General features: G+C 35.6%; 1 protein-coding gene across 1 annotated transcript; it reads right to left on the reverse strand.

Moving 5' to 3' along the window:
* Positions 1-53: 53 nt before the first annotated feature.
* Positions 54-19,460, reverse strand: UFL1 (UFM1 specific ligase 1). Its single transcript, XM_059842436.1, has 19 exons — positions 19,328-19,460; positions 18,507-18,652; positions 17,606-17,634; positions 16,768-16,865; positions 15,832-15,946; positions 15,458-15,588; positions 14,784-14,842; positions 11,390-11,536; positions 10,111-10,286; positions 9,250-9,429; positions 8,816-8,936; positions 8,397-8,519; positions 6,564-6,684; positions 5,515-5,678; positions 4,502-4,632; positions 4,266-4,346; positions 3,412-3,497; positions 2,792-2,972; positions 54-2,079 (listed from the first exon to the last, which is right to left on the reverse strand). The coding sequence occupies exons 1-19, from the start codon at positions 19,402-19,404 to the stop codon at positions 1,867-1,869; spliced, it is 2,379 nt and encodes a 792-aa protein (XP_059698419.1). The 5' UTR covers positions 19,405-19,460; the 3' UTR covers positions 54-1,866.
* Between the last annotated feature and the right edge of the window lie 115 nt (positions 19,461-19,575).

Consider the following 19,575-nt stretch of genomic DNA (forward strand, 5'->3'; position numbering starts at 1 on the left):
TCTTTGAAAGCTGCAAGGTGCAAGATGATCAAACACTGGTGATGTCAACAGAATGCTCTTCAAATACTTCATCATTTAATGTTATTAAAATAATTTCTTATTTGCATACAGAATTTCATATAGCATATTATTTACAAAAGAGCTCAATGTCATATAAAACTGTTTACATTCATTATAGGAACTTATTCTGGCTAAATACCATGAAATCAAACCTATTCCTGGTACACAAACCATTTCTTAAACAAAGTTCAACAACCTGAATATTTATTGTCTTTTATTCCCCACTGTCTTTTACTGTCAGCTGTTATAACCTCCTGCCAAGGAAAGAGAAACAACTGCCTTTGCTTCTGCCTTACAATTCAAACTGTTCTTGCCTCATGGCTGATGAAAGCTCAGCACATTGTTAAACATTACTGCCTTTTAAATATGTGTAAAATTCTTTTGTGTACATCACCAAAATTACCTTAATGTTTGTTACTCTTTTACTGGGGTTCCATACCAGGCCTCTTCAACTTTCAATTGTTGCAATTTCAGGCTTGGGTATGTTTATGATTAGGCTCACAATGATATGAGAATTGTTAGAAAACAGAAAATTTTGAATGGAGCAGAATTTGCACAGAATTTGCCTTCTTTGAGCATTAATTCTGGCAAGGATGGGTGAACAACATTTTTAGTGAGATGAACGTCTTTCAACTCTTATTAGTCAACCTCGATGTTATGCAAGCCCCCTGAAATTACATACATGAAATCAATGGGTATTACTGAAGTAACAGAACTTAGATATTTCAAGTTTGAAAATTATCTTCTCTCCAAAATAAATTTAGAAGTATATTTGCCATACAAGAATTATGGCATTAATAGCGATAGAACTCAATTTTTCACATTTTTGTACTTTCCTGAAAACCAAGTACTGTTAATGTAAATATAAGGCTCACAAAAAAACTTGAGGGAAGCAGTATTTCTGTCTATGAAGTTTATGTAGAAAGATCATGAACTAAATTATTTTCAAGAAACTCAGGATAAACAGAACACCGTATATTCTCTCAAGAGCTGACAGAATGCAAATGTTTCTATCTGGACTAAGCACTCAAGTCTGCTGAATAAAGACATGGCACGTACAATATGGCAAGTGTAACAGGAGTTATCTGCTCCCAAAATGCCAATGCAAAAGGGAGTCACCTTCTCTGAATTACAAGTTTTAAATGAACAGCTACTTCAGACATTAGCAGAATACATCAGTAGTATCAGTGTGCTGATGTTCATGAACTTGAATGTTCATGAAACTTGTATTAGTAGTAGGTCACTTCCCTTAAGTTTATCAATATCCACTCAAATTGTTTTTACTGTTGCAGTCCAGTGAACAGAGACTGGAAACATCCACTAATAATACCAGAGTAAAGATGGCCTTTACTGGTGCGCTGTTAGGTATCAGAATATGTTCTAAAACCAGTATTTGAAATTAGGATGGACAGGCTTATATGCAATCCTTATCACACTACAAATCCAAATCAGAGAAGTACAACTATTAGCCTGTGAGTGTATGGAACAAAATACATGGTTGTTTGAAGAGTAATTTTTTTGAGGTCTCACATGAGGATGCCAATAAAAACCCACTGGTTTTTTACCCAAAGCATCCACAGCTGTGTTCTGTCACATCTACATTAATGTGTATTAGAAGTATACTGTAGAAGTAACAAAATTCCATTTGCCACCATCACCCAGCAACTGTGTTCCCTGGCTGTAATTCGCAAATTACTAGAGGCCAAATTTAAAGTCTCTCAAGCATTTTCTGTTATCCCTTCTTTTCACCATAGAAGAAAATAAAGTCCAACTCTATCATGGAGGTGGATGCACTGAGTAACAGTTTTATTCCTCTGTTCCAGAAAATTTCCTAGGTCTGAGAACAAGATCTTTGATAGAGGTAGTGATTTCCTGAAGCTCTTTTCGAATGCTTTCTGCTCCTTCCTCCTCTTCCATGTTATCTTTTGTGTCACTGTCTCCGTGTTCAGTTTTCTTAGTCTGGCTGGTCAATTGTTTCACCACTAATCCGTGGTATTTGACTATCAGCGAATACTGATCCTGAGGGCAAAAAATGAGAACAAACCCAGGGGATGTCAATGTTACAGAAAAGGCAGACAGACCTATAATTGAAGATGTAATTTTTTAAAAAGCATTCTCCCATTCTTGGGCGAGAATGTTAGTTAGAGATTTAGTGATACAGAAATATATTTCTAACAAAGTACCTGACAACCTAAATTTTGAGAGACATTCAAAGGGGCAAAAAACTGAAAGCGCATCCAATTACTGCAAAAGTAGGACAATAAACCACTGAAGCATGAAAGCAATGCAGTTAGTAAACATCACCAGTTTCAGCAGTATAAAATACAGAATTTCAATGTATTTGCTCTTTAAGAGGTACACCTTTCTTTAAAACTGGATTAGAAAAGTTTAAAAAGCAACCATGCTCTAGATCAGAGGAAAGATGGAAAAATGTTCAGTTATAAAAATTGTAATAGCCCCCAAGACAGAGCTGTCTTCTATGGTTAAGTCAAAGGACTAATAACAGAATGATTTTTAATTTTATAAAAAAATTTTTGATGACAGATCCCTGAAGAGATTGATCTGCAATGAAGTACAGATAAGAGGAACTGTATATTCTGCACATAAAGTAATGTTTAGGCATAAAATCAAACAGTGCCAGGTTTATCCAGCAAAAATAGTGTAAGGCACAACTTGAATGTTCTGTTATAGAAAAAAGGTAATTTCCCCTTAAAAAGCTAGAAAAGAATACCTCTGGGATCTTGCCACTTAGGAAATTAATGATCTGTGGTACTGATCTTCCTGGTGCATGAAGCATGCAGTGAGTTGAAAACTGAAATAACAATACTGATGTCAGGTGCAGAACAAGAGCTGGATCTTCTGTGACTTTGAGCTGTTCAATCAGAGCTTGTCTATGCTGAAACAGGACTTGCCTAAGGAACAAGAATATATTAAACAAAAATATGATTCTATGTTTTATCATATAGTAGTTGATCACACATGCTAAAACTTATTTAACATCAATTAATTTTAATTTTCTCCTCTGACCATTTATTCATATGGAATTCCAAAATGCTAATTGAAATAAAACCAAAAAACCTATCACTGGTATAGCTCCGATTTTCAAAGACCCCTAGGCAATTTATACACTATATCACAGAAAGTAGTGAGCCAACAAAATTAGCTAAATGCGAATTCTCCTCTTCTCCTTCTCCCATGGATTTAGAACTGCTTGACTTTCTATTTTTCAGTTAAGCAGTTTGGAAAGAAGGACTGCCTCTTACAGACTGAGTATGACTGCTCCCATACTAACCATCCAGCATTTGTGTAGCAATATAGCCATATTTCATAGAATAAATAAAATTAATGTACCTTTCCTTTTTTTTGTCTCCTTTTTTCACCATAACACCACAAATATCCACTGCAGAATCAAGGCATGAAAGAAAATCTTCTATACTCTATTAAAAATAATATAAATATTTATTCTCTGTTTGCAGATTATAAAAAAGTTTAACTATTGTTCACCACTAATCACACAAAAGATGACTGTGAATACACTTGAAATAAACTACAGAAGAAGAAATAAACTACAGAAGAAGAAAAGAGAAAGTAACATGTATTTAGTAGAAATTACCTTTGCTCATCTTACAATGGTTCATATACTTAAATACTAACCCAAACTGCAATTCATTGGTCTTGGAAATAAAATTAAAAATGAATACATGTTCTGCAACTATTTACAAATATATTTTTTATTAAGAAACACCTCTGTATGGCCTTTTGCATGAAAGAATTAATAAATAACTCTCCTTGTGCCTACACTGCCATAATCTGAACGGGTGGGGTTTTTTTAAATATCCATAATTTTACTAATTAAGAAATACATGGGAGAACAAGCAAGAACTCTGGGAACAAAATACAAACCAACCACTTTAGACTGGAGATTCTCATGTTTCACTCTTCCCACCTGCCTATGAAAGGCACACTGGATTCCACATGGCAGTAAGGAGCCAAAGGTGACTATCAGTATCAAAATGTAAGATCATCTTTTCATCTCTGAACATTCACAGATACAAAAACACAGTTTCTTTCACTGCCTTACATAAATACAAAAGATTATTTTGCCTTCAACCCTCCCAGCAGAAGTGATTATGTACTAAACTATATGTGTCAGCTATTTATTAGCATTCTATCAGCAAAACAGAAAATCTGAACTTGATTTTTACCTTGCCATTCAGAGAAGTATGCAGTTTAGTTAAAGGACCTTTGGTATCTTCTGGCAGTTTACCTAAAATCTTGATTCTGCCCTGTATGGGACAAAAATGGAAATCACCTATAATATTAATAATCTTTTTAGATGTTGGCATATTCCAAGTGAAGCAATTACTTATTGAAAAAAATTACTTATTGAAAAATCACTGATCTACTTGAGATTGTTAGAAAGGAGCTCTTATTTCTGTACCTCACTTGTGATTGCAGAGTAATTTTCTGTTGTCATCATTGACTCAGATGCCAAGAAGTTGAAAACCAGATTTGTAATGTCTGTACACAGAGTCTTCAACAGGTGTTTGGCAAGGTTAGTTTGAGTATCATCTGTTAAAACAAATAAGTGATTAAGTAACTTATTATAGTTATCTGATTCCTGTGATGTTACCACAGCACCTTCCTACCTGTGGACTCCATCAACCATGAGTAGTATGAGAAAGTTATCTGGATACATGAAGATAACATCCCTCATTTGCTGTGACATTCTTATGGAATGTTGTTTTGTGAAAAATGTGAGCTTTCAGGTCTGTAAGAACATTTTAATGCATTGCTAGTATTTCAAAGATGCATCTGTTTAAGCAGTAAACAAGCCTGTACAATCCTCTTGAAATGCTGCTATTGATCAAATCAAGAGCATACAAAGGAAAATTCTGCAGGACAAGCAGTGACTTTAAGACTGAAATACTGGATTTTGGAAAAAATAAAAAGAGGCTACAGAATACATGTCCAAGAACAAAGGCTAATGGGAAATAATTCTATATATTCCAAAATACAGGAATATCAGGTCGTTTTGCTACTGTTTCCTTCTGCTAGGAGATTTCCACAAGTAATTTACTAGGCAAAAGCTGAATACAGCAGAGAATCTTGGAAATGTCTACAGTATTTTCCTAAAGCTAAGTTTTCTGTCACACCTTATGGAGTAACCCCCTGCAAAACAGGTCTGACAGACTATCCTGAAGCACCAGCTCCTTTCAATACCAAACCTATGAGGTTTCAACAGCAGCTTCTTAGAATCAGGTGGTATTCAATTTTTTCATTAGTAGCACAGCTGACAGAATAAAATGAGCTTAATAATTTTCCTTTTTTTTCTTCACTGTCTAGGTTTTCCTTTTTAAACTCTTACTCCTGTCTGACCTATAATGTAGATTCTGGAATAAATTTAACATCCTTGAAGGAGCATATTCATTTTCCAAAGTATGTACTTTTTACCTGTGAAATGCTTTGTTCCCTTTTCAAATAACCGAATGTTGTTGTACAGGTTTGAGAATTCCTCCTGCAAGTCCTTCATAGCCTGTCTTCTGTTGGCTCCAGAGGAAGATGTTGAAGATGTAAAAACGGAACGCACAACCTCTTGGTAAGTTTTTGTCAAAGGTCTTAGAACAGGAAAGAAGAAAGGAGAAAACACTGAGCAAAGTTTAAAACTGTACAAGGTTTTCCCAAATATATCACCAACAAAGAAAATGACTTTGTTATGTAGTAAATGACGGGGACATGAATGCTACAGAATGGTGAGATAAACAAAAAGCCAATTATGAAAATCTGAAAAAAAACCACATGAGGAAATTAAAATATTAACTAAAATATACTTAATGGCAGATGTTCTAATGTTATAGTATATATGGTATGTAAATATATGCCAAGGTTTTCATAATCCTTAATGAGAAAAAGGTGAAAGATAAAAGGACTTCCAGAAGCAATGCTATTAACAGACTTTCAGGGGCCTCTGGACAAATTCCTAAAGATGCAGTTACTATGGCACTCCCGGTTTATTCAAGCTTGGCTATTACAGTCTTATCTCATGTTCCTTTTGCTCTGAACATACATATTCCCATTCTGTCTGGTATGGAACATGTTTTAAAAGAAGTTACTCATCTTTGCATACTCAGTTTGCTAACATAACTTACTACCCAGCTCTCATGGGTACCAGTGGAGACACAGATGCCAGGAAACATGAACATATACCAAAGGTTGTCCAGCAGGTGAAACCCCAGCATGGATCAGTGTAAGGGGGTGGAAATACACTCATGAAGCTGAAAATGAGCTTGCAGGACTATGTACTGCTAAGCAGAAGCACATTCCTGTGTCAGAACAGCTTTCTAATACATAAGACGTGTAACATGAAGCTGTACAGAAAGAGAATATTGTGGTTCGCATCTATCAACAAGGCCCTCTTTTCTAAGCAAGAAAAAAGACTGAAGTGCAGATTCATCTGAAGTGAATCACAAATTTTCTAACTCCAGCTGAATTATTGAAATTACCTTTTTAGGTGTTCAGCAACTTCTGTAATAAGCTCTTCAGGGCAATCCTGCATGCGGGTCTTTAAAACATCCTCAATTTCCTCTTGTGACATGAAAGAGAACTCCAGCTTCTTATTCCTACCTGTAGTGGCCATAAACAACACTCACTGAGAAAACATTCCATTTAGTATTGCTACAATTACTCTGTGGCATGAGGCACTGAAAAGCCTCAAAGTCCAAACACCATAGAAGAAATGCTTATCAACAATAGAAAAAACAGGATGATTATACATGACTGCTGAATTTTACACATCGGAAAAACTGACAAAATTTCTCTTTTAATCACTTAGAAGTTTCTGTAGGAGACAACTGAAGTAGCGTATGAGGATATGCATTTTTTGTGACACTTTTTTCTGCTTGGCCCATTATTTTAGAAACCATAATGTCACCAAGACCAAATAACATGCCAAAACTGAATTGAGTGTTCCTACTTGAAGAATTTTACAATGCTGTTGTTTTTATTTTTTTAAACTCCATCTAGTAAGATACACAATCATGTAACACAGTGTCCTAAACTTGAGGTTACAACATAAAATCTGAAACATGACAAATTAAACCAGACAAGGTTTAATTTAATAAAATTAAATTAATAAAACTTAAAATAATAAAAGCAGTAATAAAAGCAATTTACATGCATACAATTTAGTGCATCTTTATTTTGGTTCTGCACAAAACATGAACTCTTCCTGGGTGCTGTAGAATTTTTACATATAAGAATGAGATCAGAATGATGACAGAGAACCAGAAAAGGACATGTTCCAGATGCACCTTAAAACAGGCTTATTGTGCACATAAGTATGGAGATAATGATGTTCCTTGTTGTGCCACAGCACTAGCAAACATACAAGGTTTATAAACAAGTGACAAGGGAGATTAAATCAGGTTTTTAAAAGGATCTTGTTTACATTTGAATGGTTTCATCTGACTTTACCTTGAGATAGTGGTTCAAGCTATTTATTATAATACAGCAACACAAACAGCAATGAGGGAAGAAAAGAAAACCTACACCAAAAACCAAAAGTGACTGAACACTGTTTTACTCAGTAATTGAGTAGTCCTGAATTACTGTACTCTGTAAGAATAGTATCAAACAAAATTACTACACTGTATTTCACACATCAAATATCATGTTTCAAAGTATTTTTCAGTCAGTATTGAAAGTCTCGATTCTACATATAAAATGGAAGCAATTTCTGGTTCTCCATCAAACAGAAGAAAGAACATGATTGCTTCATTTGCAGTCACTGTTTGCACTAAATCTAACAGTGCTGGCTTTTACTTAGCAAGCCATTCATGCTCCTTTTAATAGTGAAGGTAGAAAAACAGTCACCAATGATATTAAAACTATCAAAACATTAGTTTTGACTGTATATTTTATTCCTATGAAGAAAAAAACCTGTTCAATCGCTATGATTTGTTAATTTAAGCCATTCATTTATCATAGACTATGCAGCACGTGTTAAAAAATCAAGTATTAACATTCACCCCAAAATCTACAGCATTTCCTACATAAAATAAAAGAATGAATATAAAATTGTATTATTTCCTTGACTTAAATTTCTTTTTTAAATACTAAGTTATACCATTCAGTGAACATGTCATGTCCATTTCATTTACATAGCAACACCAGATCCACAGAAACAATATTAACTACATAGTGTTCTCATCTTCTTGACATTTCAGCTGACTCTATCTAAATAGTGGGGGAAAAACAGACATGTAGGTAAAGAAAGCAAGTAGTAAAACCATGTTGAACAGATATGAATAGATAGTGCCTAAAATAAAATGACAAACCTGTGGCAGTCCCTTGTGACTCTTCATCACTGTCAGCATCCTTTCTTCCTTTCTTCTTGGCTTTCTTGATCTTTATCTCTCTGGCATTCCCACCACCTCCTCCTCTCACGCTTCCACTGCCCTCTGGTGGGGAATTACTTGCTTAGTACACAGGAAAGTTGTAGCACTTCAAAAGTTTACAATACCACAGTATTTCTAAGTCAGAAATTAGTTCTCGTGGGCATAGGTGACAAGTATGCATAGCCACAGTATAATAGTAAGCAGTTGGATTATTTCTTGAATATCTTAAGCAACAGACTGGAAGCATTTAATGACTAAAAAATATACTAACTTTAGATTTGTAGATTTGAGTATTTCAAAGATAAAACAAGTTTGTTTTGCTTTTTTTTTTTTGCTTAAACTGAATATTGATATCTTACCTGCTGCTTTCTTTCGTCTTTCATCCTTTTTGTCTTTTTTATTAGCATATGAATTCTCTAAACAAGAAGCCTGTTTTAAATCTTCTTCAGTGATTAAATTAACAGGGTTGTTTTTAATTTCCTAAAATGAAGAACATGCACATCATAGCAAAAAGATAGAGCAATGGAAGAAACATTTAAGCCAGCTAGCCATTTTCAAGTACATGAATCAAACATCACGTTTTCCAAGTGCAACACATGAGACTGGACTTCCTGAGAGCACCAGAATATAAATTACACCCATTAAATACAGAAACCTGTTGTTCACTTGTCTTGCCTCTTCTCTAGTTGTATTTCAGATGAGATGTACAGAAATTAGAACAGTGACTGCGAAGTCCCATGAGCTTCACTCCAACACTCAACATGCATCTTGACCAACAAAAAACCTACTGTACCTTTTCTGCTTTCTGTTGCATCAGATCAGAAAAGAGGTCAGCACAGCTGCTTAGAAATTTCTCACTGACTGCAATGGTGTCACTGAAGACTAAACCTGAAGAGCTTTTGTTCAAAGATCTCATCACTTGCTGTAGCAAAATCCCAACATCTTCTACTGACAATGAGCTGGGCAGAAGAGTCTAGGGTAAAGAAAATTAAAATACAACAGCCTTGTAAGTTGATAAACAGAATAGACACAGGCCTTTTGACACCTATTAACTACTTAGAAAGCATTGCACTTTTCAAATTAAGCTACTGATTTAAGAGTATACACTACTTTAAATCTTCTAACAAGGCAAATCCATATTGCTCTAGAAATATGTGTTACCTCCAGGCAAATGCATGGCAAATTCTTCAAAATGAAGCTCAACAGCTACAAAGCAACACCAAACACAGAACAGCAGCAGCACTTAAGAGCAACAAAGGTAGTTCTGGAAGGCCCAAAATTAGGACTTAGGACAAAGTGGCTAAGATCCCTCTGCTCACCAAAGGTGTTTTAAGCACTTAGTTTAGACATTTTCTCAAAAAAAAAAAAAAAAAAAAAAGCCAACAGAAATATATTGCTCTCTAGCAGAGCACTAGTTTTGAAAGGAAAGTTAGTCTTACATATATATAAACTGAATGCCAATATGTCCTTCCCCTGTTTTTGTTCAGATCAAATCGAAGGCAAATAATGCCCTTTGTCATTTTAATTAGACTGAAATTTACTCTTTGACAACATAGAATTTCATTACGCATATATGTAGTTTCAATAAAGTATCATTTGACACAAAAACCAGAAAAAAAAAATAAATCCAAGAGCAATTGAAAGGATTCCTTACTGCTACATCTATCCAGCTTCCAGAGCTGATGGCTTCCTCCACAGAGGCTTCAACTTGATCCACAATTTCTTGACCAACACAAGCTGCTCTCAGAAATAAGAGTTGTGTGGACTTGTACCTTTTTTTAATGTAGCCTGCTGGGTCAGGGATGCCAAGTCTATACAATGCATCAAATTCTATAAAATAATTAAATGTCTGTTAAAATTTAGTTCCTTCATATATATACATGATCTTATGGGATGACTTTATTTTGAAAGCAGGAAACGAAGAGTTAAACATATTTTTTATACAAGTCAATGCAGCCTTAAGTTAATGCTGACCTAAAACTCAGTTCAGTACAAGCTACACCTAAATGTTGTTAATAGAAGTCTGCAGATTAAATCATGGATGTGACTTTGATCTGAACTTAGAAAATTGTTTATTTTCAGATTCTTATACTATTAAGTTTATACTTTGGAAAGATATGACTGCAAATATTCTAATATATAATGAACAATATTTACAATACATACAATGTCCAAGTGTTTTGTTTTCAACTATTTAGCAGTTTATACTTAAGATGTGGGGAAAACATTCAAAGACTGACAGACATTCCATCAGTCAAATAGTATTACAGAAACACTTCATAATATCATTTTAAGTTATGGTGAACCTTTTAAATCTGCAAGAATAATTGCTACTTAGGGCCTGACCATTTGGGACCATAAGGAGACATTCCTCTCTTTATTCAGATCCACATTTTCCGCATGGTTTCTTGTGGTGTCTAAAAACACCATCATCCAGCATCACTCAGCTTGAAGTTAGATATAATTGTCTGGATTCTAATGAGGACCCTAGTACTACTCATTCCAGTTCTACAAATATTATTTTGGAAAAAAATTCTTCCTGAGCACTGCATATTTGGACTGTTAGCAGCCAAAGTTTGGTTGCAATTTGGATACCTGGCCTGAAACTCCAGCCATGATGATCTGAAAAGTCTACAATGAGCAGTCTAATCAATGTCTTCAGAGCAGTAACAAAAACAGCATTTGTAATTGTATGTGAGAAATAGTTACTGTTTAGCAGTGCAGTACCCTCTGCTGACACACAATTCATCATGAAAAAGTAACACACATCATTATGAGCAAGATGGTCTTTTAGCAAAGGAGTATCAGCCACTGCCTTGACTTCCACTTCTCCTTGTGAGGCTTCACCCTAAGCACTAGCTATATTAGGTAAGACCCATTACCTACACTAGTTTTAGAAAACTACATTATCTGTAAGAATATAGATTAATTACCTAAGTAACCATTCTGCTTGAAAAAGGAATCCACCCATTTGTTCTGTGTTCTGGAATAGATGTCTGGAACAAACACAGCCTTATCCTGTCTCCCACCAACCACGGTGCCTTTCAGACGACCAGCATTAACAAGTTCTTCTAGCAAAGCTACAAGAAGAAAATAAATGAAGAGATGTTTCCTAAGTTAGTATACCCATTAATCAAAAGATAGTAATTATTTTCCCTGGTTTGTTTTTTCTTTCTTACCAGTTTGTGCTTGTTCTAGTGAAATATTGCCAAGCTCTATCAATTACTTTTAACACTTATGAAAATTTCTTCACAAAAGCACTGGAAATCAGACAATGTTTCTAAAGAGTGAACCACAATGGCAGGATCAAAACGTTTTTTATTGAATATATACCTGGGCACTTTTAGCTTTTAATTTAAAAAATGCAGACATAGAAGAATCTTTCTCTGGCCAGAAGAATAAAATATACTAGCATTTTATTAGTAATTTTTCTTTGAATTCTCTGCTTGTATGTTAATCAAAATGGAAAAAAAAAAATCTGAACACAGAAAATGACATGTAAAGTCATTACCTAAACTGCGTCACAGAGTTGCCAATAATAACCTCTTGAGAATACACAAATACTGCCAACAAAAAACATATTGGTAACTGGTAGTACTGAAGTACTAAGCATTTCTCAATGCTAAATAGGATTTTTTAAATCCATTTAAGTTGCACAGGAATATCTGATTTGCCTCCTATGATCTGCTTCTGCCTTTTTGTAATACAAGAGATACATTTAAAAAAATCAGTGTCATCAACTGCTAGCTCTGCTAATTTCCAGAGCTTTGCCAGATGGCTTTTTTTAATACTCAGTTTATGTTAATTTCTACTTCATTAAAAGATGTATTTTGCTCTGGAACAAAACATTTAATGGTATCACATGGCAAGGCTTCTTCCTCATTAAATAGCAGCAGCAATCAACACTTCAACATGCTTAGTACAGCACAGAGGCTTAGCTCACTTATGCAGGAAAGTTTACCTGAAAGCCCAGTTCCAGAAGAAACAGTGCACAGCAAATCATGACAGTTTTTGTCAGATATGCCCATAGTGTAGATGACCTTCTATAAGCTAGCAGCTATTGATCACAACTTGCCACTAGCAAAGCTGAACAATACTTACACTGAAAAAATGCAGCAGAAAGAGGAACTGATTTAAACAAGATATAGCTTTATGCAATTTAAGACAAGAGCCAGAAATCATGTTCTGCCATGGTTCAGTTACATCGAATAAAATGGAACTTTTAAGACCAATTCTGGAAATAAAATTAGTTTTTTATACTTCCTAATATTTTAGTTGCCCTAGAAAACAGAGTCAAGGTGTCTATTCCACTTAAGCAATTGTCAGATAATACAGAATGGTTCTCTATTTGCAATTTCAACTTCTTTTTACTCAAAGTTTTTAGGAAAAAGAATTAGACTTTCCTAGAACTCCACAAAATTGGTTGAAAAATCTATTCATGAAGGGAAAGAAAAAAATCTGTTCTTTATGGAAAGAAAATGTCAGAAGAAAAGAAGTCAAATGAAAACATCGATTAAATTCTGTATTTTATAAATTGCCACTTCTAAAACTCCAGGGCACAGGAGGTGCTCTCAGTGATTTTACAGACTGTTGCTACAATTATGTCTAGACAGACAATTATTTTGCCAAGTAGTTTGTAGTGTCCTGTTAGGTCTCTGTCAAAGTCTGACAAAGATGGTAAGTGCCCCTCTATATCAGTCCTACATCAGTAACATAATGCCCAGAAATGAATAACATCTGTCATTGCATTATGCTTTGTAATTAGTGTCTTAAGCTGAAGAGCTTCTCATTTCTAAAACTATTTTTATTGTAACTTTTTTTTTCCAACTTTATTCATTAAGATGAATAGCAGCACACCTATGTGAAAGAACCAAAGAATAATATTTATCCTGTCTAAACCCAAGTATTGATTAAATAATTAGCTGTTTGTAAATAATACAAATATTACACTGAACTTACATTTTTATTCTGGAAGAGACAGAAAACTGATGAAGACCACTTTAAAACACATTAATAACAGTGACAGACATAAAAAGCTAAAAGGTAACATCATAAAAAGGTATTTTTCAAGTTTCCAACATTTGTGAAATAAAAATGGTATCTCAGCAAATGAACACAATAAAATCTGGCAGCGAATAAAAAGATAAAAAGCTCTTTGAAACTTAGAAACTGCAGAGGTAATGAGAGAAAGTAAGAAAAACTAAAGAGAAGGATGAACAAACTCACTAAAAAAACCCCATGGAAGTACTAGAAGTACATATTGTGATGCTCACTGGTGTCAGGAAAATACTAGAACTTCAATTCCAATTAACACTGTCCATCATCAAAACATGACGATGTACTTGAAGGACTTATCTGAAATAGACTGTAACCAAATATTGAAATTTGCTGGGTTATGATAATGCAATTTCACAGACTTTAATCTATGAAAACTTGTACGGCACATCAAAAAAAGGTGGAAATTTTAAATTGATCATGTGCAAGTATACTGTTTATATGACTTTATTTAAGTGCTAGGATTTTAATTTTTAATGAATAAGCTTGTGGTGGATTACAACAGAATAAGCAGAGAGATACTACAGTGTACCTAAAGTGAGCAATGCTCTGAAGGATAAAAGACCCAATCAAGAGAAGCATTAAGGTTCACAAGAAGAGTTCAAAAACCATTAAAGGATTTTAGAAGACTGGGAGCACTTGGTCAGCCAGCGCAGAAGATTAATGATGCTTGAAGCAGCATTTTTGAGAGATAGGAGAGGGCATATAAAGTGACAAACAAGTAGAGCCTAAAGATTTGAGCAGCTGAAAAGGGAATCTTTATGCATTTCTACTTAGAAAAGGAACTGTGGAAAATAAAAGCAAACAGTTTAAGGATATGTTTTATCTCTCAGTATATAAAGTCATTTACCTAAGAGTACAACAAAAGCTTAGCCTCCATTATCACAGAAAAAAAGTCAGAAAATAAAATTCTGAGCAATTAATGCTAATTGGCTACATAAAATCTGTCCCCTTTTGTGTGCTTCACTGATAAAGCCGCTAGTAGCTAAGGGCAAATAATGAAAGAGATGTATAAATAAGTACTGTACTTCTTGCATCATTCTGTCCCCAGAGGCATCTCATCAACAAATGTTTTCATTGCTTTGGATACAGAGAACATCCCTTCAGTTATGAATAGCACAAAAGGTTTAATACTTTCACACTAAAGAGAAACACATTGTTCTGTATTTCAGAATTAAGTCAATGTACTAAAAAGCTTCTTTGAAAGCAGACTTTTAATAATGAAGAACAGATTTCCTAACAAACACACAAAATATTCTGAATGAAACTCACAGTAAAGTAAATGTTCTTGAAATCCATACCGACTGATCAAACTACTTACAGGTGTAGGCCTCGGGAAAAAAAGAAAAACAAAATACAAATTAATGATATGAAACTGACTGGAGAATCCAGAAATAAGAGAGGTTACTATACATGAACATAGCCTCAGGGTACGACACATGTTTAAAATAGCTTACAAGGTTTTAATTCTGAATTACTGTGAAGTAGTAACACAAAAGCTATGAGAATTATTGTAAGGAAACTTCTGCTTTGTTAAGTTTTCCTCTTCCTACAAAGTGACACAAAAATTTGATTTAATAATAAAAACTTATCTATAATCATATGTAGCGACCACTTCAATATGTAACTGAGTAAGGAGCAGCGGAGTGACAAGAGGACAGATATTCCACAGAGTAACAAAAGAACTACAGAGTAACATTTTCTTCAGCCAAAACACTAATGTATGTTGTGTAGTGAATATTGTTATACTTCCCTTGTTTTTCAAAAGTGAGTCCCCATTTCTAAAAAGCAAGTCTAATGTAACTGAGAATTGGTCCCAGGAATTGAACTACACTTAGGGGAATCTATCCACAGGTCCTTCTTCTTTTTCAATCACAAGTGAATCTGGACCATAAAGACCTATCACAAAAATATTTTAATATGTGGTTGCAGGCATTGCAATTTACCGAGTAATCGCGGTGAAGAGCCCACGAATGCGTGCTCGATGGCGGGACACAAAGGCTTCTGTAAAAATCACCCCACGGTTTTCCTGGTCTAGTTGTCCATGAATAATTCTGCCCAAACGCCTGGATAATGCCTGTAAATAGAAGAACTGAGCTTTTCTAAGCATTCCTTCTTCCATCAGATATACAAGTATCGAATGACAGAAAACTTTGCAGAAAACAGAAGTATGGTTTGCAGATGCACCATGAAAAAAAAGATTTAACCTTAGTATTAATTTTGTATTAAACAGTGACTTAAAGCCATTGACATTGTAAAGATAAAGAAAGAAGGTGGTCACAACCAATGCTGCATTTGCCAGGTTGGTGGCTTTCATCACCTGTAACAGGAAGTCTCCTGGAAGGTCGTATGCCTTGCAGAGTTCTGATATTGTCACCTGGCCAGTTTCCTGTAGTTTATCATTTATTTCTTCCGCTAATTGATCCAGATAACTCCTTTAGTAAAAACAAGAAAAAGAAAAGACAACACATTAAGTGTGACATTCAAAGTCAACCTCAAGATCAAGTACTGAGTAACTGACCTCTTTTAATATACCTCTTTCTATTACATCTTTGCAAAAATAAACTGAAAGTTATTTTAAATGAATAAAGTAGAAGAGTGTAAGGGAAAATGTGTGGTTTTTTTTAAAAAGCCTGCTAAGCAGGTAGCTAGTATTAAGATGGGGCATTTATCTACTTGTATGAAAATTTCAAGCAAGAGAAATTAGAAAACATTATGTCAATGAAAATTGGAAAACAGCTTAAGTAAGTGAGACAGGTCTTTACTATTTCAAGAGAGCCAGGTGCTTCATATTCTTTGATAAAAACAGATCTTGAAGCTCAATCAATAAAAAGGACAGCCCCGTAAGAGTATTACTTCAGTGGTTGTTAGTGTGCTGGAAGCCATGAAATAACTAGCTCAAACCTCTTAGGTTTGTGAGGTAAAACATGAGGTAGAAGGTAGACAGCAAAGCCAGAGAGCAAATGAGATCTGGCTGCTGTACACAAAGACACTGGGTAAGAAATGAAGCCTCTTAAACACAGGACACTGAACACAGATGTTCAGTAGGGCCTTTACACCATGGATTCACTGGATGCTTTGCTGAGATAGGTCTCACCTGCCAAGAGTAGCACTGACCACCACCAAGCAGCTCTAAGATCAGCCAAGAAAAATGTATTTCACTTCAGAAGCAACAAAGGTTGGACATTATTTTTGGTCTGCATTTTAAAAAATAAACATGGTATGAATTATACATATTGCTCCTGAAGGTACTCACTCATTTATAAGCTGTCCCAGTACAAGCTGAATACCTTTTTCAGATTTAACAATGTCATTAGCTCTGTTTTCAATGTGCAGAAGGTCCACATTTATTACCTAAAAAAAAAAAAACAAAACTCTTATCAGAACTTTAAATTGAAAATCATTTTCAAACATTAAGATATAACTCTATATCTTGAGGAAAGCTCTTATTTTTTTATACTATTGCATACAAACACACTTGATCTGTGTTTTGGAATAAAGTAGCAATCCTTTAGAGAAAAAAACCTCTCTTTGCAACTGTTACAAGATTAAAAGAAACGTATATAATAAAAAAATGCCAGAAAACAGTAAGACAAAATATGAAAATGGCTTTCAGAAAGGTTTTCTGTTTCCAAGTAATTTTGCTCAAGCCTGAACTAAAAATTAGCCACAGAGGAAGAGTACTGCAGGACAACGATTAGTAGAGACAAAGAATAATGAAGGAAGAGGGCAGATTTAAAGAGGCATGCAAAGTTAATTATGCAGGCTCATGCAGCTTTAAATTTAAATGGGTAACATATTTCTTTTCTGTCTGCCCTCCTTAGTTTACAAATAAAGAGTTCATAAACAAAAACTGTATATACCAGTAGTGATTTCAGAAGTCCTAGATTATCACTAAGCAGAAAGGTTTCAATAAAGCAATAAATGAACAGATTAAGTAATTTGCAGTACCCTGATACGAGCTACCAGCTCTTCATAAAATTTGTTCTGTATTAAAAAAATAACTTAGCTGGAGTATAACTAATGAACTCCATATTCACACTATACATGGTGAAGAAAATAAAGAAGTATAAAGTGCTTATTACTAAAGTTACCTGTTGTAAGTCGACAATGTTAACTCGACCTTCAAGGAAAGATAAAACACACTTTTAGTACATGAAACATACTCGAACAGATTCAGAATGAAATACAGATCATTGTGCACAAAATATTTAACTACTTCTTCTGTAGACCAATTAAACTAGTCTATGAGTACCCAGAGATTGTTAAAACTTTCTACCTTTGTATGATGCCACTAACAAAAAACCCACCAAATTTTAATTCAGTCCAAGCTGTCCCACTAATATGATACACTATGGCAAAACACAAACTGAGGAAAACCTGTGGTAACAGTGAGAAAATGGCTAATCTGTATGGACATAATAAGAAGTTAATTTTTCTGAACATATGACTCTGTGAAATTCACCCTTAGAATAACTCAAAGTACAATACACTGCCTGCTCATTAAAGCCATCAACAAAAAGCTATCTGAAGTTCCTTACTTGCTTCCTTATATATCTAAGTCACATCTTCCAACACAAGTGGCTCTTCACATTGGTAAAATAAAAGAACCTATCAATTACAATTTACAAATATTATTATTACTAATGGTGTGAGAGAAGAAAGACTTTGAAATTCCAAGACAAGGCCAAACATCTTGGTCAGATACTAACTTCATTAAAACGCCAAATTTCCTTCAAAAGGATTTTTATGCAACTTTTATGTCAGAAATTCCACATGAGTGAAAATAAACCAAATAGCCTATCTTGATATGTTTACCTAAAAGCCTGACACAGATCTGAAGTGAAAATAAAAGAGTAGCAGGTGAATCAAGGTGTAGATGAAGCAAACTCACTTTTTCTGAAAGATTAAGGCTACTGAAAACTTTCAAAATCTTTCTGTAGCCTTCAGAATTAACTTTCAAATCCAAAGGAAGAAGGAAAATGTCACACTTACCACCAGAAACATGGAGCTCATCACGGATCTCCTTACTAATCTGTGCTGGAGTGACATACTCCTTGCCATCAAGCGTGTGCACTACTTCCAGCTGCTTTTCTGCAATCAGCTTTGTGACAATTTCTATACAGTTCCGTTCTGACAATCTAGCAGAAGCAGGAGTCAGCAGTTATTCTAAGGAAGTACTTGCTAAAATTACCTTTAAAGTTTCAAACACACTAAACATGGGAAGTACAGCGAAGATTGCTTGCAGTTCTTTGCGAACATACTTTTTCAGACTAAGAAATTAATGTCTGTATCATGCTTATCACCCACCAAATCATCCATATGGTTTCACTTGAGCGGGTCATCTCTCCAAAACTTTTACTCTCCTCCTGAACAGCTTTCAGCCCTGTCAGCTGTGAGAACGCATCTGCTGGTGAATTTAGGAACGCCTGTAATTAAGGAATTCGTGTCTATGACACTTCTGTGCGCTTTTATTTTACTTTTGCGCATTTCGGATTCATTTTTCTTTAAAAAAAAGTTCTGGGCAACAGCCTCAACTAGTCAGGCAGATAGAAGGGAGAAATCAAGCACTGGAGCCGTGACGATTTTGAGGAACTCGAACTTAACTGTGACTACACACTCAGTCGCTTCCCTGGGCCTGTCCGTGCTCTGGGGTCCCAGAAGGGACGCGGGGCTCCAGCACTGACACAGGGACCAGCAGAGGGGCCGGGCCAGGCCGGACCCCGCTGGGTGCCCGGACCGGGGGCCGCGGGGGAAGCGGGCAGCCGGCGCGGGGAAGGGGCGCGGCAGGCGGTGCCGGCACCTGCCCTGCTCACCTGTGGGCTACCTCGGCGAACTGCGCCCGCTGGAAATCGGCCGCCAGCCGCCGGATCTCCTCCCAGGCCGCCGCCATCGCGCAGCGACACGTCAGCCGCGGCCGGGCGGCGGCGGCGGGCAGCGAGCGGGGCCGGCCTCCGCCCGCAGCGCCGCCCCGCGGCACCGAGGCGCTCCTGCGCGGGCCGGGTCATTAAAAACAAACGGAACAAAAGCTGCCCACGGGAAAAGGAACAAAAAGCAATTTCCG

This window comes from Haemorhous mexicanus, chromosome 3 (genome assembly GCF_027477595.1).
Source record: "Haemorhous mexicanus isolate bHaeMex1 chromosome 3, bHaeMex1.pri, whole genome shotgun sequence".
Lineage (NCBI taxonomy): Eukaryota > Metazoa > Chordata > Aves > Passeriformes > Fringillidae > Haemorhous > Haemorhous mexicanus.

Bases quoted from the DNA above. Each gene is read 5' to 3' on its own strand.
- UFL1 (XM_059842436.1), bottom strand. From the start codon at position 19,404: ATGGCGGCGGCCTGGGAGGAGATCCGGCGGCTGGCGGCCGATTTCCAG. The intron at 5,679-6,563 runs GTAATTTCAATA...TCCTGTTCTAAG, and splicing joins GTTGCTGAACACCTAAAAAG to ACCTTTGACAAAAACTTACC. The intron at 4,347-4,501 runs GTACAGAAATAA...TGTCCCATACAG, and splicing joins ACTCTGCAATCACAAGTGAG to GGCAGAATCAAGATTTTAGG.